Source organism: Genypterus blacodes, unplaced genomic scaffold (assembly GCF_046128005.1).
Source record: "Genypterus blacodes isolate CSIRO-AG114 ecotype Tasmania unplaced genomic scaffold, CSIRO-AGI_Gbla_v1 ptg000067l_1, whole genome shotgun sequence".
NCBI classification, from domain to species: Eukaryota; Metazoa; Chordata; class Actinopteri; order Ophidiiformes; family Ophidiidae; genus Genypterus; species Genypterus blacodes.
In genome coordinates, this window is record NW_027466879.1 from 10,136,163 (window position 1) to 10,161,300 (window position 25,138).

Genomic DNA, 25,138 nt, shown 5'->3' on the forward strand with positions numbered 1-25,138 from the left:
TATTCTGTTTACACATTCTGCACCAGCGCTCGATTGTGCTGCACTGGAACACCGTCTGAGCTCTAGGTAAACACAAGATGAGCGTTTCAACTTTCCTAACTTTAACACACCAACAACTTCTGAGCTTTCCTAAATAAAGTCTGGCCCCTCAGCTTTCTGCCTTGTCTGTGTGTGCATTCAGCTGAGAGAAGCGTACATACTGTATGTAGGTTACTGCCTGCTTGATCAGTCAGCTGCAGCCGTGGCAGTTAGACACAGCTGCATCCAGTTACCAACTAGACAAGACAAGCACAATGTGCCACACCGTTTATAATCTAGAATGTTGTGATTTAAGCTTTTCGGAAATAATTGTTTTTATTTTGATACAATCACATTTTAGGATAACTTTTCAGCAATGTTGGAAATAACCACAACCAGCGACAAAAATGTGAAAAGAAGAAGAAGGCCCCTCATTGTTTGTCTCATCATCTAAATCTTATCCATACCCAAATCAGCTCACCTATTGATCGTCTTTTCATTGAGATTGGTTTGTTATTTTTGCAAGAATTGACCAAAAATTGGAAAATGCCTTGTGTTTCTGGATCCTGATTTAAACCGAAATTGTATGGACCTCCTCTTCCCCTCCACAAAGCCTGTCAAACTGGGTTTGTAGTTCTTTGATCAATCCTCCTCGCAAGCCAACAAACCAAGAGGCTATACAAGGAGGTGAAAACATAATAAGATCACGATCACAATCATGAAGCTATTTTTCTGATACAACAGATGTGCAACAAACCAGAATTAACAAGCAATTATATTTTGCTTATTTTTCAGAAGATCAGAGTAGTGTTGAAATTTCCACCATCCACCTTTCCAACTGATAACCGACAAACATGCTTCCCTTTGCTGTGTTATAATTATAAGATTAATGGACAGGGTGGATTTTGGTTCACAGGGATTAATTGTGTCCCATGTTAGTGATAACATGTCCCATGTTATCACTAAACCTCAACAGATGAAGCATTGAGGGCAGTAAACCTGGTGGTCATTCTTGTCAACATTGGTGCAGAGGCAAATTAATGGACGATCAACGAGACACAGCTCCAGAGAGCAGTTTGAGGAGGTTTGAGATATAAACAAAGGCTTTTTAGTGTAATGGTAAATGTTGTTGGCTTTCCCCTTTAATCATTTGCTTAATAACTTTTGAGGATAAAATCCAAATGTTGTTTTGGATGTCTGGATAATAATTATGTTACTTTTTTGTGAGTAATACCTGAGGGTTATATAATACAAGTGTAAAAAAATTGCAATTCATTTTCTGCTCCAAAATACACATGGGTGATACAAGGTTAAAATAATATAATTTGGTGATGCAAATGAGCGTAATTACAACCTATTTCTTCTTAATTTACTGGTTATTGTTTTGAAGTCTGTGCCTGAATTGTAATGCATGATGTCTTCTGCACTACTGCCACTTTAACATGAATTCAACATTACTACACTATGACAAATCCTCACCCACGCATGCAGAGTGAATGAGTGATCTGATCTCAAATTAGATCAAAATTAAATATATACCAAGAGAGGATCTGTTTTTTCCCAAACCTGGCTTGCAGATTTTTGTCATATCCCATCTGTTCCTCAGGTTATGTTTATTATTGTGTCATAAATTCATCATTTCCTGTTTTATTTTGTTATACACTGATTCACATACTTCAGTCCCTGCCCTTTTGTGTGTGGTGCCCTGATTACTTTCACCTGTTCTGATGAGTTGCACCTGTCCCTCGTCGTCCTTCCTTCTTTCCTTCCTTATGTATTTACTCTGCGTTCTCCTCAATCTTCCTTGTGTTTACTGTTCCTGGTTTTCTTTGCTTTGTTTCCCTGGACCTTGCTTTTGCCTTCTCCTTGCCGGATTCTGTTTGTCTGATCTCTTGACTGATTACTTGTGAAACAAACCCTTTTTTTTTGGTAGGTAAAGACTGTTTTTTGAATGAAGTTTCTGTCTCTGTGTTGTGCTGCAATTTAGTCCTTTTGTCTGTGGTTACTCCAGTTGATACAAATACGTATATAGAGTATAAAGTAGAGTTCCATATGTTTGTGTGCTTGTTTCTCTCTTTTTCTTCGTTGATAATACAATATCTTGTAGAAGTCACAACAAAGACTCAATATAAAATGCGGGTTGAATATAATTTAATTTGTATAATAAGTGTCAAATGCATATAAATAGGATAAATACTAATGTATACATAGTTACAAAGCTACTACAAACACATATGTCTCTGTTACTGCAAAGGTACCGACCTTGTTCTGGGTTTAACTTCCCTTGGAGCTCTTCAGTCTGGCACTTGAAACAATCTGCACTCACACGCATTTTCCAAACATAAGCGGCTGAAGCTGCTCTGATGCAGTGTTGGGAAATGTCAGGATCCTTTGAACCATTTTGAGTTTCCGGTGATGGATATTGGCAAACAGCTTGGCTCTGTGAGTAAGGATAACCTTCCATTTGATCAATCCTGCACCCGTCTCTAAGACTATACCCTCCAATAAATCAATAGGCTGGATGTGTTTGTCCTGGTGCTTTCTATTCTCCCAAAGCCCTGCTCCCCTCCTCAAGTACGTTCCTTTCCTCCTGCCATTCCTCACTAATTACCATTGATATTCATATCCTTTTGTTCTCTCTTTACAGCCTATTTTTAGTCTCGTTTGTTAAATATGATCTAAAAGCTGTTGCAAATTGCACTGTCTGCTAATTTGTCACTATATAGTATTTCATAGCATATCTTACTGGTGGTCATCAAACAGTACTGCTCACTCGCCTGTCTGTTTTGGTTAAATTTACAGAGAACAGAGGAAAGTTTCTGCATGCAGCACCAAGGGGAGAACCCAATTTGTAACATGAAAGCTACAAGATGTGGGAAACCAAACGCTCAGGCAGTTTGATTGAGAGTCGGGACAAGTGGCAATTTATCACCAAACAATAAAGTTAGACACTGAGAACAACAGGACTCGGGCTGTAAGCATTCATATTTTCCCATTAAGATTATTCCAGCCTGGAGGAAAAAAAGGCCTTTATGCTTTTAATTTCACGTTAGAAGAGAGTCATTATTTTGCAATACTCATAGGAACAACTTTGTAGATGCTGCAATTAAATTTCTTGAACAAAACACTGTGCTGTCCCTGCAGGATTACTGGTTGCCTTCATTCTCTAAGAAGATCCCCAGGAAGGGGCGTTTTCTAATGACTTCAAATAATCTTGTCGAGTGTCATCCTCATTCTCCAGTTATTAATTAGAAACCGGAAATCCCACCGGTGCCTCTTATAGGGGAAAAAAAATCAAACGAGATGAAGAATTTGGTAGTCCTGTCGTTGCCAAGCAGCAAAGACATCTGAAGTCTCTGTTCAAATCTGCATGAGATGCACAGAAAGATAAATCAGAACATCCCGACACAGATTATATAATACATATCGATAGGGACACATTTATGTAAGGACTTCTTTGTGCTCTGGCTTGGCTGTTTTTTAGGATTTTAAAGAAATCATTGTTTCTCTCTTTTGGCATTTCTGAATACTTCCGAGGAAGTGCCTGAATTTCATGTCACGTCTCAAATGTCATTTTTAAATAGGTTGTTTATTAGGAAACACTTCCTACAAAAGGTCTGTCTTTTTTTTGAATACAAAACAAACCGCACCTTCACTTTGCTTCTGTTTTTAATTATATTTTCACAGTGTCCCTTTCCCGCTGATTCCAGTGAGAGCAACCTACTGTTTTATTAGACTTGCAACATTATTCAAAAACAAGATGTGGCAAGCCTGGATTTGTTGGCCCTTGAATGTGGCTGATCTGTTAAGTCTGCCAATAGCTAAGAATAATCTATGTGAGAAGTTTCACAAGTTTCCGGTCAACATAAATGTTTCCGTCATTACTTTTTCACATTTGATAATTAAAGTCATAATGTGTTTTTTTTTTTTGTCGACGATGAAAATGACACCATGGTGTTCATTCACTAATTCCAGCTTTTGATTTGAAAACTGCTTTAATAATGAGGTTATTCTGTCAGTTTTAATTAATGAACACAAAATGCAGATCTGTAGTGATTATGTTGCTAACAGTATTGCTATCTAATGCCATGTCACTAAGATATATCACAACTTTCCATGAACTTGATAAGACTTAGTAACATAGAGTCATCCCTGCACGGCAATATAGCTATGTGATTTTAAACTTTCAATATCGTTCCATTAGTTTTTCTCAGTCGGTACATTTCTCAGATCAGAATTTAAGGTCTCAAAACTATTTCTTCAACCTCCACGTCATCCAGTCACACACAGTATGCACATCATAAAAGCAGCAAAAGCATCATACTTTTGAACAAATTGAAAATGCTTTCTTACATTCATGCAAATGATGTACATTATCTTGTTTCCTACATTATCAATTGCTTCTGTCATGTTGATCAAAATGTATTTTACTGGTTCTCTGTCTCAGCCCCCAAAACATTTAGGCATTAGTTCATTGTTTAAGTAATTACATGCAAAATGGGTGAACAAGTTGTCATAATCTGTCAAGCATGTTTTTTTATAAATTTCTATTACTTTTTTCTTGTAAAATTCATGAATTGTTCACAGATGAGGTTTGGCTTTCACTAATGAAGGGAAAGTGTCCCCAAAAAAATGCCCCCCAAAAAAGTTGGATGTCGTGAACCTTCAATTGGCAAGCATATATAGATGGAGCGCAGCAGTTTTACAATGGAAGGACAAGGAAATGAACAGGGTCAACAACCTGGAAGAAGAAGAAGAGGGGGGAGGAGGCAAAACAGAGGAAGAGGTAGAGAAGGTCAAGGACATAGACACATTCCCCATTAAATAAGGGCCACAACTGTGGACCATGTTCTCCATCATTGCCTTACAATGACGTTGGCTGGTTGAAGGGTGCAGAAAGATGTTAGGAGAAAAACATTGGGCTGCATCCTTTCATATATAAAAGGCTATAAATATATGCAACTCTATGCAGCTCGCTATTTTAGGGACCTGATTGATCATAGGTTGAACACTTCCCGTTTATGTATATGTAACTATTTAAACTAAGGATTTTGAGCAAGTTACCTGGCTTTTGCAGGTAATCCATGGTGTTGTGCTGTTTGTATGAATTGTTTTGAGAAATGCACTCACTGTTTTGCAAATGTTAGGATGATTTGAGAAATGTACCAAAATGACTGAGAAAAAGAGTAGAAGAGGTGAAGTTATGCACCATTTTGATAGTTTTAAAGTCATCCGGGGCTTTGTGTTGGCTCATAATAGTAGCTGTAGTGATTTTAAATGCCCCCTTCAGGTCCCATTCTCAGAAAACCAGTCTTTCTGATCAGTCTTTCAGTCAGTCACACACAAAATGTTGGAAAAGTTTATAAAATGACTTTCTGGGTTGCTCCTTGACCTTCAAAATCTATCATTTCTCTCGTGAAATCCCTCATACTTTGTCCATAACAGTACCATGTTGTTGGTTGTGCTTGAATATCACCTTTTTGCATCACAATTAAGTACTGAGCCACTTCTGAAGTCCCCCCCCCCCCCAGCCTCTTATCAGCAGGGAAATTCATAAAAGCCTTCCTGTGTCGGTGGCCTGCCAACAAAATGGCAGCGCTCATCTCTCATCCTTGTTAACCAAGTGGCTAGTCTCCTTAATGAGCACTATTAAAGGTAAAGTGTCATTACTGCAGCACTCTGTCTATTCATTACAACCATCAACGTCTATTGATGTCTGTCTTCATCTAATCATAGGACTCTTCTGCGAACACTTGTCTTCATCTATAACCTCCCGCTCACATTACATCAGATTAATGTCATATTACTTTCTTTTCAGTTTCAGTTTTTTTATACCTTGTTCACGTTTGCCACCGCGTCTTTCTGCCCACAGCATATCGCAGCTGTCAGAGAGGGACAAAGGTGGAAGAGACAGCCAGACGCTAAACACTGTGGAGCTCATTTACTCGCAGGAAATTCTGATGTAATTCTCTCTCAGTGGCAGTTTATCCAAAAGACTGGCTTGAATATTTCACACTGTAAAAACAAAAAACTACTAGATGGAATCCAGCGGAGCTGACCTTTAATCAAATCAATATGTACAAACATGTTTGTCGATTTCAATTTACAGCCGCTGCCTGGTTATCAGCTTCTGAACTTGTAATCTCCAGTGTGTTTGATTTGTGGCTAAGAATTCAGAGATGAAGGAAAAATATTCACCACCAAATATTCACTATGAGAGCTTTAGTAAGTGTTCCAAACTTGACGGGACCCACCTGTTTGTGTTGTTCTTGGATCAGTTTCAGATATTGTTCACGTCAGGCTTGGTTGCACTTCAAAATGCCATGTTCAGGTTCCACAACATGGCAATGGTGGAGTCCACGTATCGCACTTAAGAGAGAAGAGAGACTTCACACTCTCTCGAATACTGAGAAAGTGATGTGGTGTGAGGAATGTCAAGGTTTTGTTCCGAAGCCGTTTTGTTCAAAAGCCTACTGGAACAAAATGTTGTCACATTACAGTCAAAGTTTGATTAAAAAACTCTCTGCTCTGTGTCTGCACAAGTTTAGATGCAGGAGTGGGTTCAGATTCCAAAATATGATGGTATGTGGTATGTATGTGGTTCAAGCTCTGGTTCAAGCTCTGTTACATACCTGAGCACTCCACCTTCACTTCATGTATTTGTGTAACTGAGCATCCGCAATTTTTCAATGTCAAAGAATCAAATCTTCAAAATTCCCTACAAAACATGTCTTTTTCTTTTGTCGATGAGCTGCTGACACTGACACCGTTTTGGTCTTCTATGGTTCGCTCGCTCAACCAGAATCCTTTTATTCTGGTACAGCTCAAACAAGTGATGGGACAGCAGCCTGCTTAGACTCGTCTCCTCATCTGTTCCGGCGCTCTGGATTCTTGTTCTCACGCAGCGTTGCAACCTTGAATCCTTATTTGTCTCTGCATCCCCTCGGCGTCCTATTACATGCGTTCCTTAATGAAGCAGGAATGGAATTACTGTTTGTTATATCAGTGGGGGTCTGAGGACTGTCCTGCATAATTGGGAAATAAGTGGAATAGATATGCGAATGTGAATAAATAAGCTCACTGTAATTAATGAGGACCAATGATTTGACCGGTGATAATTAAATCTGCCGTGTTTTTCAATTTGCATGATTAAGATGTTAGTTAACGTGATGTTGTGGCCACACGTTACAGGTTGTTCATTCTCAAAATGTCAACATATCAGAATTCTCAACACTGCACTTAATTATCTTCCAGAGCTTTAAAAATATCCGCTAAATCAATTAACTGTAATCTTCAACCAATTAATGTGTGACTTTTAGGAATACTAATATGCCACATGGTCTATTTCATATTTTGGCACGCTTCAACATACTGCAGACGTCAGCCCAAACATTCCTCCTCAAGTTGTCAGAACAGTAACTCTCTTTGGTGTATAAGCCCACTTTTTTGTGCACCTGTACTCATCTCACAGTTCTACTCAACTTGATTTTTAAGTTTGATTTTATGCAGCGTTTTACATCTCGCAAGGGGTCAGGAGTGATTTGCATATTCTGACATTTGAAACAATTCACTGTGGCTGCATAAGTGTCTTAAGCACCTGCCTGAAATCAGCCACAGCGGGTTTCAAGGAGCGGAAATGAAGGAAGCAGACTGGCTGTTAATATTATACTGTCAAACGTAGAGGGCAGCTCCAGACAATGAGGAACAATTAGTATTTCCAAAGCTTTTCATGTCCACCAGACACATGTCGATTGTACTACTTTATGTCAAATGTTATATATTATCCACCAACGCACACACACACACATACACATTTCTAGCTCACCATCACTTATGATCTGGTAATCGCAGCGGTATATGAACATTAGTGAAGCAAGCTCATGATCAGAGGCTCACTGCAGTCTCTTTAAGATGAGGACCACCTGGGAATTCTTGAGTGGGGGAGAAGTGGATGTGTATTGTTCCCAGTGGTCCCACTTCCCTTTTCAAACTGTAGTGTCTCATTTCTTTCATCATAAAGCAGCACCACATCAGATTGATTGATTGGACAGTAGGAATACGAGTGTGTGTTTCTAGTTCCGCACGTGCGTCTCTAAATCATATTTAATTGTCCCAAGCTAATTGTTTCAACTATGAAGACATTTTTATAAATAGACCCTATTGTTTTCTTTCACTAATGGAAAAATCCAGTCTGTGATTTAATACAGTGTTGACTTTGAATATTTAACAAAAGGTGAAAGTAGGAGGTTAAAATGAAGTGATTGTTAGAAATGGTAAATGCTTCAAAAATGCTCCTTTTGTCTGTGTTTTTAAAACGTTAGCATAACCAAATCTGAGCTGTACTTGCCTTAAAATGACCTCACTTGCAACTACACAAAAATGCAAAAAAGTCCTTTGAATGGAAAACCTAAGGATGTGTCAGGCTAAGAACGATTTAAACTTTATTTCCTTTTTTTATCCATTCCTTTCTCTATGGAAATAGTGATTCTTAAGCATAAAACCTTTTTCATATACTGGATGTGCTGGATGAGCTTCGAGCCATGTAGTGGCTATCAAGGCCCGTGGCCACAAAACATAAAAGTCTTATCAGCAAAGAGGCAACAGAGACGCTAAAGTTGCTTTTATGAACGCTGGTTATCTCAGCAGTTTCAAGTATAGACTGTAAATCAACACAAGTGATAAATGTTGACAAGGGAACCCTGGCAAGATTATGGCAGCGTAACTGCTAAAAGCGTCTTTGAGCAAGACGTTCAAACCTGCAAGAGGTTCGCTGAGCTGGCGCTACAACAATGTGAATATCCATAATGGCTTGCAGGTTTTTGCTTAAGATGAGCGGTCAGTAAGCTTATACCCTGGACACAAAAAGCATAAAGGAAAATCGAAACCAAGCAATAAAAATTCCATTTAATAGGCTTAGCGGTGGTGACTTGTAGAGAGTTTCAGATGGGGAAGACTGTGGCTCACACTGCAACAGCTCTGTGATTAATACCACTGACAAAGCAGTAACTAATGATCGATTGAGGATGCTTGGGCTCTAAAGACCATTTCCCCTTCACTTACTTTGCCTTTTTCAAAGCCATCTGATATTTTGATCACCGGCAAGAGCCGTGTCAGTGGAATTAATCACTAATTTAAAGCTGGAACCTTCTCATTTGCACAAAACTCCACTCAAGGAAGGAGATGTTGAGTGATTAGTGAGTTTGAGATTCACCTGATGTCAATGCAGTGCTTACCCAACCCTTTCAAATATACGCCATCAATAATATTAATGTCAACACATCTTATAGCGGCACAAGTGTGTTCTTGAGTGTGTGTGTGAGTGTGTGTGAGAGAGAGCGGGTCTGTGTGGCAGATGTGGAAAGTAACTGAACGGCTCCAGTACTCTACCTAAATGCTTTTTTTGATATGTATAGTTAATTGAGTATTTCAATTCTGTATGTTTTCTCATTTCTATTAATCTCGTGGCTGTACTTTGCATATTTATATGAACATTAAATTAAACAAAGCACTAAAATGATCAAATATTACTGTCAAATAGAAACGTTTAGCTCGGTGGAACTATTCCTTTTGATATTATTTCAGAAGCTATTGAAAGGCAAAGCCGTCAGTAAATGTAATTAAATGTATATCAGATAAAGATTACTGCGCAAAAATGGGGATAAAAGGTTTTAGGCTTAAAGGTGTGAAATACCATTTAACTCCTTTTTGGGGGGGTTAACGTTTTACAGTGTTGTTTCATTCCAAACTCTACAAAATAAGAAGACATATAGATTCACACACACTGCAATAAACAACTCTGACTAGTTTTATTATACACTCAGATGCATATTAATCACTTACCCACAACACAAATGTCAAAGAACACTGATGGGTGGGCAGAGAGAGAGGTGTGTATGTGTGTTTGTGTGTGTGTGTGTGAGAGAGAGAGAGAGAGAGAGTGAGAGAGAGAGAGAGGGATGAAAACAAATCAACAGGTTCTGCTGCTTTCACATGCTGTCCACGTTTCATACATTTATAGACCCCATCAGTTATCGTATACGTTCATCTATAGCATACAAACCCACAACGTCAATCAATTACAACCTCATTCATTTGCAGCAAAAGTAACATGGCTCAACGTTTACAGACTCATGTATTATTCAGCAGATGCTTTAAAAAAAAAAGATGATTGGAGAATTCCCTTATGAAGTACAGCTGCAACATCAAAGCCTGAGTGGGAGGAAAATTAAATAGTACAGAAATAAATAATGGTAGACTTGATGTCTTTGCTAATTGGGATGTGTGGCGTTGGGGTCAAAAGGTCCCTGACAGTGAAGCCTGGGAGAGGAGAAAAGGCTCTGTTGTGATTTTGATGGAGAGGTAAAATAACATATTAACCTCTCTCAACTCAAACTCTTGCTCTTTTTAATGATGCAAATTCACACTGTGGATGTTCTTGGAAGGTAGACGGCAGCAGCAATTCTAGATTCTGACCGCTTTAGCGTCATGGTGACAATGAGGCTCGGTGTGATGCATTTTGAGTTCTGACATGAAGGTTCTCAAAAGGATATTTCACCCTTTTTTTTAAAAAAGGGTGAAACGGGGACAAAGAAGCTATTACATTACGATCATTTGGCAGGCGCTTTTATCCAAAGCGACTTACATTACATTACCACCCTTTGCAGAGAGGGGAGCAATTGAGGGTTCAGTGCCTTGCTCAGGGGCACCTCGGCAGGGGCTTGTACCGGCCACCCTCCGGTTCCCAAGCGGAAGCACTACCCACTGAGCCACTCTCTCCCTATTGGAGCCCTACGTGTGTGTCTGTGAGAGTGTGTGAGACAGTGTGTTGGGAGGTGACCCATTCTCTCCTGTTGAGTCTTCTCACGTCTGCTGTTCCCCCTCGCCCCCCTCCCCCCTGCTTATAGGCGCTGCAAAGTGCTGCCAAGTAGCCTCACGAACACTAGAGGGCGCTCTGCCGTGGACGGCAGCGTGGATCCGCTCTGCTGTCACTCACACACTTAACACAGCTCAGGAAGACCACACAGACGCACACACACGTTTCAACTTTGCCATGATTAACATGACCTTTAAAGAAACCGGGGCCTGTGTGACACTTGTGTTTTTTAACTCTCTATCTTTCCACATATGTATATATTTACACAGTATAAAAGATAAAAAGCCATAACATGTTAAAATGTATGATACAGTTAATCATTTACTTTCTGACTAGATTAAAAACATAAACCAGGATGATTAGGCTACGCGTTACTCCTGACAGGCGTAATTACCGTGAGTGAGTGAGTGAGTGAGTGAGTGGAGCGGCATTGTCCCGTTAACCCTCTCGGCTGAACGAGCGGCTCGGCCCGGCATCACCGGCGGCCTGGCCTCGCTCATTTCACCGGGAGAGCACGCGCTCTCTCCGCGTTCGCTCAGTGCATAACGGTGAAATGAACAAAACATTGTTGATACTGGAATTCCGCACACACTCACACACGCACGCGCGCGCACACACACACACACACACACACACACACACACACACACCTATGTAGTATGTGGACGGATAAGCCCCTGCACGCGCGTTCGCTTGCGCGCCTGTTGACCCGGCGCCTCATTAACCCAATGAGCGGCGCGCGCGGGGATCTCTCTCTCTCTCTCTCTCTCTCTCTCTCTCTCTCTCTCTCTCTCTCTCTCTCTCTCTCCCCCCCACCCCCCTCTCTCTCTCTCTCTCTCGCCCTCCTGCCGCCGCGCGCCGCTCCTCCGTCTCCTCCTCACTTCCCCAGTCAGCCAGCGAGCCTGTCGGAGCTCCCAACTACAGAACTCCCCCCTCCGTCCTCCCTCTCCCTCCCCACATACACACACACACATACACGCACAACACACACTCATAACACACACAAACCCACACAGCGTCATTTCGCCTTGACACAACTGCACGCGGGGATTTTGCTCATTTTCCCGAACTGAACGAGCCGGAGTGCATGGACTTTTTTTTGTTTTGTTTGTTTGTTTGTTGTTGTTGCGTATTTTGGAAGAGAACAACAACAGAACAACAACTGGAAATGATGCAGCAGCGAACAGGAGCAAGCAAGTCTCACTAGTAAGTACCGATCCACCAGCACGAAATACATGCACAACACACAACACACACACGCACACACACACCTAACAGGTACTCCTGTGCGGTTGCGTCGTGAGGGTTGAACGGGACTTCTTCTCTGTGTTCCGTTTTGGACGGCGAGTCGAGAGGAGTGAGACGAAACTGAGCGAGTTAAGTCGAACAGAGAAGGTCTGCAACTCATCTCGAACCTTCATTCATCGTTCCGTTTAGTCGCGATTCCCTCTTGGCTCCTCTCGCCTGTTTTGGGGGTGCTTATTATGCCGACTGCGTGTGGCTCAGTGGTAGTAAATCGCGTCTCTCTTCGTGGATTCCAAGTCTGAGATTTAACGCGTTGGAGGACGAAAACGGCGCCTCGTCACAGGGAAAAAACTTCAGAGAGAGAAAGCGAGAAGGAGAGAGAGAAACACAGAGAGAGGAGAGAGAGAGAGGGAGAGAGGGAGAAATCGGGTAATCGGGACCTCTGCTGCAGACTGCTGCGTCCGTCTGTGACACAGGCAAGTAAGCACCTTCAAACTTTGCTGGTGTATTTGTGCTTTTATTTATTTACTTGGTTCCTAAATATTCCTATAATGTATGACTGCTGCTGCTGCTGCTGCTGCGTTCGGCTCGTCTCCACCATGGACAGCTCCTTCCGCGCTCCCTCCGCTCTCCTACCGCGCTCCCTCCGCTCTTTACCCCCGCTCTCCCTCCGCTCTCACTCCGCGCTCTTTCCGCGGCCGGGGCTCGCTCTTCGCCCGGACCGGCTGTGCTTTCTGGCGGGGAGCTGTCTCTTCCCCCCGTGGTGCTGAATCTTGCCTGCCTGCCTAGTCACGCACCGCACCGACTTGATTTGGCTCTAAAAAAGACAGAAACGACGGGAGGGGAAACATTTTGTCACGCCATATACTTCAGTTTTTTTTATTTCCTATCAAAAACTGCATTTTTTTGGCACGACTCCGTCCTTGTTCCAAGCTTTCCAGGTTAATATCCCCCCTTTTCTTAATGGATCGGCGTCTGCATCCTTCACTCTCCCAGGTCGTTGGAGAATGTCACAGCAAGTCGAATCACTCCACACTTTGTGATATTGCATTTGGCCAGAGGTGGAATACATAACAGCTTATTGTCCTTGGGCTTGCATGCATGCATGTATTAGTCTACACAGCGGATGACGACAGTGATAAACTGTGTGTTGTAAAAGTTACACAAAGTACCACTGACACTGTGCTTAGAGCAAACCAGTTGGAACTGTAGTACAGCATGTCCACATATACCGCACGGCAGTTTGAACAGGGACTAAATGAAAGTCAACCTATTGTGCGTTTCCTTTTTCACCTTTAATCAACAAAGCACATCAATACGTTGTAAACTGAGAGTTATGAGCTGGTTGCCCGCTGATTATCTTTCACGATTAGGATGTGATTATATCAAAATGAGGGAATCTAAAACGCCCCGTTGTATAGCCTTTAGTCAACGTTTAAAACATTTGCTGTGATATCATTTGGATTACTATCACACAGAAGAGCTGCGGCGCTATTGACATTGTAGAGCTCACCTGCAGCCAGTCACTCGGTGCACATCTGACACTGAGGGCGATACAACAAAGGGATGTGATGGGAAAACATGGAGCTCTCTGCAATAGTTACATTTCACCCCCCAAAAATGTGTTTTATTTTCTAATTAGGTAAGTGTAATGCTCGCTACTTTCCAGGATAATCCCCAGAACAGCAGATTGAAGCGAGGCGGTCTGGTGCTGCATATAGCCTTAGAGGACAGACATCCCCATTAGTTGGTCAATTGTAGCAGCATAATAAGAAAACAAGATTGAAATAAAGGGTCATGTCTGTTGCAGATGGATCCTTTGCAATAAAGAAGAAGTGACATTTTGACTCGTAATCCTTAAATGACAATTTTCCTGCTGAGGTTTTAATCCCCTTTTTTTTAATCTTATTGTCTGTCTCTATAACAGATTCATCCCCTCTTTCTTCACTCATTCTCGCTGTCTCGTCTAACAAACAGACATTAATTCGACTCTACCTTCTTATCCCTGCCTCCCTCTCTCTTCTCCACCTCCTGACAATTCCTCCCAAGACCGCTACACAACTAACTATCTGTGATTGCTCCCTCATAGGACTCCCCGACGGAATAACGGCAAATGGATGCTGCGCTGAGCTCCTCACCCCCTTCCCAACTGCCATGGAGGCATGCCAAGCCATGCAAGTGACCTTTATCGCACCATGAACGCAAGCGCCACAGCTCAAAGAGGACACGAGTAACCTTTTCTTGTTATCTAAGAAAGAGCGCTTGATCTGAAGAGAGAGGAGGAAACAAGAGACAGCGAGCGAGGAGCCGCGTAAAGCAAACAAACAAACAAACAAACCAAACGCAATACGACAGGATGCCAAAACGGTCCAAGGAGATGCTGGTGGATCTGTGGACGTCCTTGCTGCTGGTGTGGATTACTTGTGCTCCGTGTGTATCCATGACTCCTCTCATAGGCCAGTCCAAAAGTACACAAACTGGTGGGTCCACAGCAGCAGCGAGCGGTCTTGGCGAAGGACAAAGATTACTGAGCCGCGCCAAGAGAGGATGGGTTTGGAATCAAATGTTTGTGCTGGAGGAATTTTCTGGACCCGATCCAATCCTAGTTGGCAGGGTGAGTGCTGTGATTGTCAGCATTATATTAAGCTCGCTTATCGTGTGGAAACATTAATTCGGCCATTTGAATGCTCCCTCCATTTTTTTCTCCCTTCTTCCCATGGGCAGTGGGAGGATTTTAGTAGTTGAGGGCGGGAGGGAGAGAAGGAGAGATATGGGAATGAGGAAGAGGAAAGAAGGGAGAGAGGGGGGGGGCATGAAATGCTTTTGGAAATAATTAAACCTCCATCAAATAATGGTGGCAACGTTTTTGCTGCGTTAGATGTTCTTGAATACCATGTAAGTCTGCACACACATTTTTCTTTTTGACCACTATCATCGACTTCAAACACAATAGCACGAGAACTCTCCCTCTTTTTTCTCATCCCATGTTTTTGTTACACCGGCTCACCTGCGTCCATTTCTCCCTACAGAAGCACAATTTCCCAAAACATGAAAAAAAAGATCAAACACACAGAGGCAGAGCTATTTTTTGTTTTGTTTACATGTGGATTTGTTTGGTTTGTTTCCTCCTCATGACGGGTGTATAATGAACAGAATTGCTGCGAGCTAATCCTGCAGCTAAGGGCCACCTGCTCCCTGGCCTGCGCCGAGGTGGCAGGCAGGTTTTCGGGAAGAGAAGGCTGCCCGGCCCGGACCGGCCAAAGCAGCTTGTTCACAGCTCATTGCCGGGTCTCACCTAGGGAGAGTCAGCCTGGCACTCACTCTCACACTCATAGATTATCACCCAGACACTCTGGCCAGGGCAGAATAGAAAGCTGACTTTTGAAGACGGCGTATTGATCTCTAATATATGACAGGATTGGATTGTTTCTACTCTTTTAGTTCAGCAAAAAAACAGGAGGCTTATGTTTTTTGTGAGAGAGTAGATGTATTTGTCTGCCACACTTTAACAGCAGTCCCTCTTATCTCTGGTCTCGTGCGATCATATGGCTCCGTCAATTAAACATTTGCCACCATGTGGGATTTGCACCTGTGTTTTCTAAATGCCATACGAACACAAAAATGCTGTTAAGTGATGCATTAATTTTTCAAGCGAGTCAATTAGTCAGTCTCTGCTGGATTCTGCCATGGATGCTCATCTGAATTCTGAAACAAACAAACACTCCACACGGCGGCGGAGCGACGGTGACCGTATACGCGAGCTGGGGATTTAAAGGTTAGATCAGGGCAGTGCAGCTGTGTGAGTGCTGAGATCTGAAACAACACCTGGCAAATAATGAGTATGCGTCATTCTCATTTGGTAGATATGAAGAGGAGCGGGAAAAATGTTTCTAAGAATGAAATACAGAAGACTAGTAAACAAGAGGTACATCTCAAAGAACAGGGCTGTGCTGATGAGAGAGCTTTGATTCAAAAACTCCCAGCTCACACAAAGCAACGATGTTGTGTCTGAAGCAAGAAACTCATCACACACAAGCACCAAACAATCCTTTGGTGCTTTTACTTAAACTTGAGTGTTTACAGTTTTGTGCTACAAAGATATTTCTTTTACTCCATTATCAAACTTTGTTGTTGTTGTTGCGTTGTAGATTTACACTTCAAACTCACCATAGTGTGAGATTATTCTATGTTGTTGCTGTTGTCATGGAGAAACAGGAGAAACCAGGTCTTTACATTTCTTTAGTTTCTTGTCACAATGAGCAATTTCTGATATCAGATCTTTTTACTGCAGATATCTCTGCTTTTACCCGGGTAAAAATTTGAATCCTGAAGAGGCGCTTTCCTGTTCTGGTGTTACAGCGTGTAGTGTATTTGCCCAAGTGTGAAATGTGCTCCAGATTGTTAGAGAGCTGCTGTCACAGACAAGCAGCAGCAGCGGCGGCGGTGGTGGCACAATATCCAGTCGAGTTTCCCGTGCTGAAGGATTTGCTCTCCCATGGACTCCTTTCACAACTAACGCGACTCATGGACAGGTTAGTCAGAGGCACCAGGATGTGCTGAAGGACAGAGCGGGCAGGGGGTTCATACGCGTGTGCGTGTGTGTGTGTGCGTGTGTGTGTGTGTGTGTACGGGGGCGGGTGGGGTGTCGCTCTTCTGGGTGAAGTAGAATGCGGCTCGCCTTTGCAAGGTGATGATGATGGGTTGCGTTCACTCCAAGGTTAAGTGCTCATGAGTATGCCTGGCAGAGCTAAGATAAGTCCTGTGTTAAACCAAGATGGCACCGTGTTGGTTTAAAACTATAAATCTTCCTCCCTCCCACTCCTCCACTCCCTCTGCCTCCTTTTCTTGCCCTTTCTCTTCATTGCTTACGCTTAATTTAAAAAATGAATCGAACGGGTGGGAGATGTAATGCAAATGGATCATACAGCTCACTCTCTCTGGTGCGTGTGTGTGTGTCCAAATATCCTTGGATTGGTGCGTGTGTGAGTCCGTCTGTGTTTGTATTGGTGGGCTGATTTTCAAGCAACCCCAAGCCAGGACTATAAGACTCTGTCCATCCTGCAGGTTGTCACAGGACACTCTGAGGTGTAATTACGCCTGCATCTCAGGGTCTTTGCTCACTACACCTTTATCCAGACCGAGAGTGAGGGGTATGTGTGTGTGTGTGTGTGCTTGTGTGTGTGAGAGAGAGAGAGAGAGACTGATCGTACCATCGATCTTTAACAGCGTGTCATTCTAGGTCTTCTCTCTCAGCAGAGGCGTTTAGCATAAACACAAAAAAAAAAAAAGCATTGAGGGAGGGCGAGACACAGGCGAGAGGTGTGCGAGAGCGAGAAGGACGACCACAAGGCGTGACAGCAACCTTCCCTTTCGCTGTTCCTCGCGCCGTGTCGCTTCTTGACATTGTGATTCTCTGAGCGGCGCGTGTTCGTCAGCCCGCCGTCACTCCCGGGGAGGGCGGACACAGGCGGCAGACAGGCACATGTTGAAACCAAGCAGGGGAGACAGCTGTGAAAGCGTGTTGCTCGGCTACAGCTTTAAAAACGTACATGGTGTTGGAAGGGATTTTAGGGATTACTCATCATGAGCCTGGGAAGGTTCAGAAATAACTCTCATTAAGAACAGTAATAAGCAAGGGGAGCGTGGAAGGTGGATTGCACGTAGCGTCTCACATAAATTGTGGCGGGGGGACGTTGTGTTGAAGACGAGGCACGCTACCACTTCAACACGTGAGACTCTTAGACCCACGGAAGGCAAGTCGAGGGTAATTTTAGTCAAAGCAGCTCTTGATTTACCATTGCACAGCCATAATGGAGGAATGCAGTTAAGTGCATGCGGTTCCAGTAATCATTTTGAAGACGGCTCCTCAGTTCTGATGGGGTAAAGAGTGCAGCGTGTGATGTAATGTTGTCCATTTCGCCTGCGCTTTCCAAGCTATTTCAATATTTCAAAGTTACAAAGTAGCAGCTCATTTGCATGCGGCCATTAAAGGAAACACATTGCCTCGGAACAAAACACAAACAGTCAACAAATTGCTGCGTTTGCACCAAAGGGGGGGCGGGGAATCAGAGTGTGAATCAGGGTGTGTTTACTCAGTAGCTCGATTGCAGTCAGCCGTTCAGAATTTACAGTAGCATTTCCGACATAACTTTCCTTGACTCCTGTGTCTCTCTCAAACACACACACACACACACACACACACACACACACACACACACACACACACACACACACACACACACACACACACACACACACACATACACACACACACATACACACACACACACACACACACATATACACACACACTGTGCTCATATGTGAAGTGTGTGAGCATTGATAATGATGGATTCCAGGCTGCGGAATCGTAGCGCAGATGTGGTAAACTGACTGATCTCCCATCTTATTGTCCGTCACTTTTATCTGCCACAGCATTGTGTGCGTGTGTGTGTGTGTGCGTGCATGTGTGTTATTGCACAAAGAGAATTGAAAACTATCCATTAATATTCATCAATTCAGGCTGAACTGCAAGATTGCACAGACAGTGATAGGGAAAGAAAAATGCTTTGATTATTTATGCAGCAAAAGAAAATGGATATGTCCGTAAAAATATCAGCATCTTTGTGTGTGTGCACGTGTATGTGTGTGTGTTTGCGTGAGCCGAGGGAAGGAAACACAATTTCCCTTCTACCAAAACAAGATGTTTGACATGATTTCTAACACTGAGGCCACAGTGGTTTCAGCTCGGAAGCAGAGAGTGGAAACGTAGGAGCAGAAGTAAGATTGTTACGTACTGAAGAAGAGACAAAGCTCACTGAGGCCCCCAGCACCTTTATGACACAGATCCAATCAACACCATACCACAGTTTCCTTGCAGATTCAACTTAAAAGAACAAAATCTAGGTTTTAGTTGTTGATTTGTTAAAGCTGGATTCGTATCTCCAAGATGACCTCGTTTTAAAGTAGATGATAGCATTCTTGTATTCTCTAAAGAAGCATCATCCATCTTAATACAAAAACTTAAAATTCGCCTCATTTGGCGTGACGATCTTGACCCGAGCGCAAAAGATCTAAGCCAGTTGCAAAATTCACTCCAGCTCTTTTGTTTTGGTTGTTATTGCTTTGCTCTTTCCACATATACTGCAAGACGTAAGACATCAGTCTATAAATACTGATGTAAGCTTCTCCTGCTCGGCGTCTCTGTCCCGCACCCTCTCCGTCTCCCTGTGATTAGGGAGCGACTCGCTCTTGAGCCGGAGTAAATCTCACCTCCAGGGCCGGTGGGTGTGGTGCAGTGACATTGTTAGATTCCCTCCGAGTGTTTGCCTCCGGCGGCGGCGCGAGTTCCCGCGGCTTGTTGCTGTTTAAAAACGCATCAAAGGTCGACCCCCCGTTGATCCCGCCTCTCGGGATGGTTTGAGCCGATGTGGCCTCTGATTAAAGCGGATCTACCTTCATCTGCATCTCAACTGGTTCACTTTGACCCCATCGTCAATGATTTGAGTGGATATCCAGCTCTGCCTTTGATTGATGGATAAAGAGTGGGAGTTAATGAGAGTATTAGCCGAATTATTGCCAGTGATTGATAGCCATTATGACACATAAATTATCAGCATTAGCTCGGGGTGTAATAAATTCTGAAATACAGCCCAAATGAGACATAGGTTCCAACGAGGCAGCGAGGAGGCTGAATGTTGAAGCTTTTATTCATTGCAGGAAGGAATGATCGACAGCCAGAGCTTGTTTGAATTTTCAATTTGCTGCATTTTGGTTTCTCACACCCACAACACTATGAAGCACAGATCTGTAATCCCGTCTTTAGGGGGCTCCACATAGATCTGTATCGAGCTGCAGTCCAGCAGCCAGAGGTGGGAAGTAAGTATTTTCCATTTTATGCCTCTTCGTACTTTGCTGTGCTTGCTTGGTACTTTAAAGTGTCTAATATGTACATGTGAGAGCAGGAAATAGTCAAATACAAGCAGATACCTCATAATCCGCCTTCCATATTTTGCTTTTCAGATAGTTTTTCCATATTTTATTGAGTTTTGGAAATAAAAAAGTGAAATGAAAGCTGAAAAAATACAATTTCAGGAAGTTTCATGTAGTTAAAGAGCTGTAACGTTTGACTCCGGAGCATCGTTTACTGCCAACAGAATTTAATGGGACAGCATTTCACTTTTTCCAAAACACCTGTAGAAATTGCTGAAATCCTTGAATCCTTCATGTCTCCCGAGCGCCTCCTATTGATGAGATCTGATTAAGGGCGAAAAACATTTGAGGCCACCTCAATGCATTTACCACGATGAGACCGAGATTGTCAGGCCTGTCCCGCATTCTGGAGTGGGAGGAGCTGTGAAGGCAGCGCCGAGGTGCACCAGGTAGGAAAGGACGAGGAGGAGGAGGAAGAGGAGGAGCAGGAGGATGAGTGTTGCGATTCTACCCACCCTGCAAACTTATTTTTTTTCGATCGGGGTTATTACGTCGCTTGTGGCAGCCTTTAGATCTTCATTCCATCATCTTGTGTAATCAAGATAGAAACAAAAACATGGCAACAGCTCTCTGTCCTCCTCTCCATTCTTCTCTCTCTCCCTCTCTCTCTCTTTCTCTCTCACTTCTCCATCTCTCTTGTCGTCTCCCTGAGGCTCACCTGTACAGTATATCACTAATGCCGGCAGGGTCGTTATATCAATGGGCCATGGTCACAGTCGCTCTCTTCCTTTCCAATCTCTCCCTCTGTCTATCCCTCCCGGTCTGTAATAAAACACTGGGCCCGCCGGTGCCTCTGATAGAGCTGTGGGATCACATTAGCCGTGCCCTCCAAGAGCCTGACAGGTTTTCTATGGCTGTGCGTTGCTGTCCTGTTTGCCATTAACAAGCTGTGTGTGTGTGTGTGTATGTGTATGTGTTGTACGGTATTGTCATTCGGTATTGTTATAGACTAAAAATGTGACTTGGCGACATGGTATATTAAGATACGCTTCTCATATCGGCAACAGCAAATACACTTTGTGAGGGTTTGAAAAGTGGTGCAAACATTTGTCTGGACTTCAAAAGCAGCCAAAGGTTTGGTGTCATATTACTCTACATCGGCTTTAGGGGGGGAACCAAGTTGCCGGCTGAAATCCTCGCCATAGCGCTCCGTCTTTACAGGTGACCTCATTCTCTCTGACATTATTACTTTTTTAAAGCAAATGTCTTCACACAGCTTAGAAGTGAAAACGTTATTGCCCTTTTTTTCTGTCTTTTCACATGAACATTAGTGCAATGGATCGTCGTGTTCTCACCGACGGAGGATGACTCGTTCTGTGTTTCCCTGTTCAACACACACACGCATAATCCCCCCTCGCCTCTCTCACATGTACCTAACGCTGTTTAGCACACAGATTAAATCACAAACTTTCTTTCTTTCTTTCTTTCTTTCTTTCTTTCTTTCTTTCTTTCTTTTTGTGTATTTTCTTGAGGGAAATTAAATCACATTCCAGTTCAGTGTATCATGTGGAGAAACATGACTATCCCTGGGAGCTCTCTGCTTGTATGTGTGTGTGTGTGTGTGTGTGTGTGTGTGTTAGGTGTGTGTGTGTGTGTGTGTTGTGTGTGTATGTAGGTGTGTGTGCGCGCGCATCAGCTGCAATAAGAATTTAATGGGGGAAGCTCGTTCGCTCATTCACACAGCGTCAGAGTCCCTGAGCAAAATAACAAGCTCGCCGCCATCACTCACATCTGTGGCTCTGTGGCGTGATTAAAGCCGTGTTGTACAGTGAGGTGCTCACGCGGGGGGCCACTTCGCCTGCATTCCTACATCAGCACTAATTCACCGCAAATGGCCCTTTATGGCTTCACCTTGGACTGCATCTCTGTGATTAGCTCTCTCCCATCTCTGTGTTTGTCAGTTGACCTGTGATGTCACACTCTAGTGGAACCCCCACCACCTCCCCCCACTCACACACACACGCCCAATTACGTCCATCTCTTATTCTCACCCCCCACACCCCTTGTAACTCCTCCTCCCTGACTCTCCAGGCTCGGCTGGGGCTGACTGTGCGGAGGTGGAGCGCTTAGTAGGCTAAATCATCTGGCACTCTGCCTTGAACTTTGCTCTAACTAATTTATAGGAATTAAAGCGCCTCACCTCTAATGCTTGGCTTGTGGATTAGTCATTTTTTATTTCTGGGGAAATGGCGGGTTTGTTTTGGTTTTGGCCTATATCTTTGTCAAAGCAGCAAGGGACAATCACAATTTGACAGGTTGAAGCCTTTTTGACCTTTGTCTAACATTGATATTTCAACTGTTTTTGATGACCTAGACAACATATAGGCCCCTGTAAAATCACTTTTTCAAACAGGCAATGGCAGCTCAGTAAATTAGAGAAGCTTTAAACAGCTTGTTGGATATTCTGCTTTATGGAATGCTTACTAATAGATCTGGATCGTGTTGTTGAGTCAAAACACTGGGCATGCCTCAGCAGCGGCAAATGAGGTTACAATTATTCAAATCTTATTATTTGAACGATTCTAATTATCCCAGGCTTGCCAACCAGCCCTTGCCTTGCCTGTGACTTACTGTAGTAGTAGTTTTGGGCATAAGCATAAGCAGCAGCAGCAGCAGTGAAGATGCCTGCTCCCTGTGCCAGTGTGCTGGTGTGAGCTACATGTTTGGCTCAGCTCCCCAGGCAGCTCCTGTGCTACGAGTGGAGCCCGAGAACATATGAAACACTGCAAGCAGCTGCAGGCGGCTTATCCCTGCACCTCAGCCTCCATGCATGCCCCATCAGCCAAAACTGGGGCTGCCGGAGTAATCTTGTTAAGAATGGATGTTGTTATTGTGCGACTGGATGTGCATTTTGGCTTCACGGTTAGTGGGGATCGCACGTGGGCTGGGAGCAGGGAGACAATGGGGAGGATGTTTGGTTGTGGGAGGTGGGAGGGTGGGTTGCCTATGACTATTTCTGGCACTTAAAGATGACAGTCCTCAACCCCTCTCCCTCTCTCTCCTCCCCATGTCTCTTTTTCACTGCTTTCCTGGCACCTTCCTCTCCTCTTCTTGCTCTCCCTCCTCCCCTACTCGCACAAGCAAAACAACAACAAAGCACCTACAGTAAACACCCGGCTTTGACATTTACTTGAAGATCGGTGTCATCACCTATAACGGCTGTTAAAGAGTGATGATTACCATCACTGCCGAGTGGGAAAGAGACGGGTTGCTGACCTCAATCACTGAGTTGACAAAAAACAAGAGGAATCTGCTATTAAGGATGAATTACTCTACCCCCCATCAGCCCCCCTTGCTCTTGCTCTTGCTCTTGCGCTCTCTCTCTCTCTCTCTCTCTCTCTCTCTCTCTCTCTCACCCTTTCCCTTTCTAGGCGACCACTCCTAACGCAGGTATCTGGATGCCAGCAGATTGTGGCATTGACCTTTCTCACAAATGAATTATTTCGGTTTAATGATCCCTTCTGCAGAAAGAACAAAAAGATAGCTGAAATAATAGCCGAGGGAGGAGGATTGTGTCTCTGTGTGTCTGTGTGTGTGTGTGTGTTGCAGTGTGTGTGAGTAAAAGGGCAACACCCACATTTCAGACTTTTTTTTTCTTCTTCATCCGTACTTATTTGCAACCTGTGAAGACACTTGTATCCCTGTAACAACACCTCTTCTTGTGTGTGAGTGTGTGTGTGTGTGTTCTCCTCCGGCGTGTTTCTGTCTTTGTGCAAAAGTGACACCACGGATTTGTTCTTTCCCGCTTTCAATGTTTGATTAATTATTTTTTTTCCCCCTCTCTCTCTTGGATGGGAGGTGGTGAACACATAAAAAATTTAGAACGTTATAATATAAAGTCCAGATGAGTCATGAATGCTTAATGGGAATCAGAATCTGAACACAGTGGATGTTGAAATTGTTCTCAACAGAAGCCGGGAGCATGCGCGCAATCCGCCGCCCCGTGCGCCATGTGAGATGTGGCTCGATGATGTAAACGTCGTCTCTGATCAGTGGCTCTCGCCTCTCTGGAGGACATGAAAACAATGCTTTGATAGAAGCTGAATAGGAGATGCCAGGAACATGCTAAAAGCTTTTTAGGGCATTAAAGGCCATCTGTTATCAAAGTCTGTCTAATTGCTTTTATTCTAAGCACAATCCTGTGTCGTTCTTGTGGATCGGACACACAGTGACGATGAGATACCATGAAATATTAAAACATCTTTGCTAGCGTCTCTATTGTGCTTTAATGAAATGTTGAAGTCCAAGAAAAACTTCAGCTACTATAAATAATAGAAGATCCAATTAGTGTAACAGTGTTACAGCGAAGGGGATGAGTTTGACGAAACACCGGCGGCGTAATGTTAAGCAGTGTGAACATTTAGTGATCAAAGTGTTAAACATACAAGAAGGTCAATACCAAAAAAAATGTTGTGACTGATTTAGTTTCTGACTTTGATTGCTTTTGAACAATAACAGTTTTAATCAATAGGGAGCAAAGGCACCAATTCTTCTTACTTATATGTTACTTTATTTACGTTACTATTTCCATGCACATGTTTGTGTTTGACTAAATGGGGAGTTTATGTTTCTGTGCACCTAATGAGTGTAAGTCCAGAGTCTGCTTGTCCTTTGAGTTTGTTTTGGTCTCTGCCAACTCCTGAGAGAAATATCTTGATCTGTACTTTGTTGTTATGCTCTATGCGTTGTTATTCTTTTTTTTGCTGTTTTTTCTCTGCTTCTTCCAAAAGCCGAAATGAGGACCTTGGATAGAAATGAGTTCATGCTATAATCTCAGTCTGCCGTAGATCCTTTATTCCTACTTTTACTATTTAAAATGAACACTGCACTCTCTCCACTTAAATAAACAGATAAATTAAATAGAAGAAGTAAATCATCATCCTTCTTCAGCAGCTCAGTCTTTTCTCCCCGAGCAGGTTGTGTAGATTGAGCATTTGCTGCCGACGGTTTTGAAACATCAGGGATCAGAGAGCGTCACTGACATGCAGTACATGTAAGTGAAGAAGCTGA

General features: G+C 43.2%; 1 protein-coding gene across 2 annotated transcripts in view; it reads left to right on the plus strand.

Moving 5' to 3' along the window:
* Nucleotides 1–14,492: 14,492 nt before the first annotated feature.
* cdh8 (cadherin 8) overlaps nucleotides 14,493–25,138 on the plus strand; it is a 77,717-nt gene continuing 67,071 nt past the window's right edge. For both annotated transcript variants that reach the window (XM_076155856.1, XM_076155855.1), the window contains exon 1: nucleotides 14,493–14,750. In XM_076155856.1, coding sequence (XP_076011971.1) covers nucleotides 14,493–14,750 — 258 coding nt within the window. The remainder of the gene's footprint in view (nucleotides 14,751–25,138) is intronic.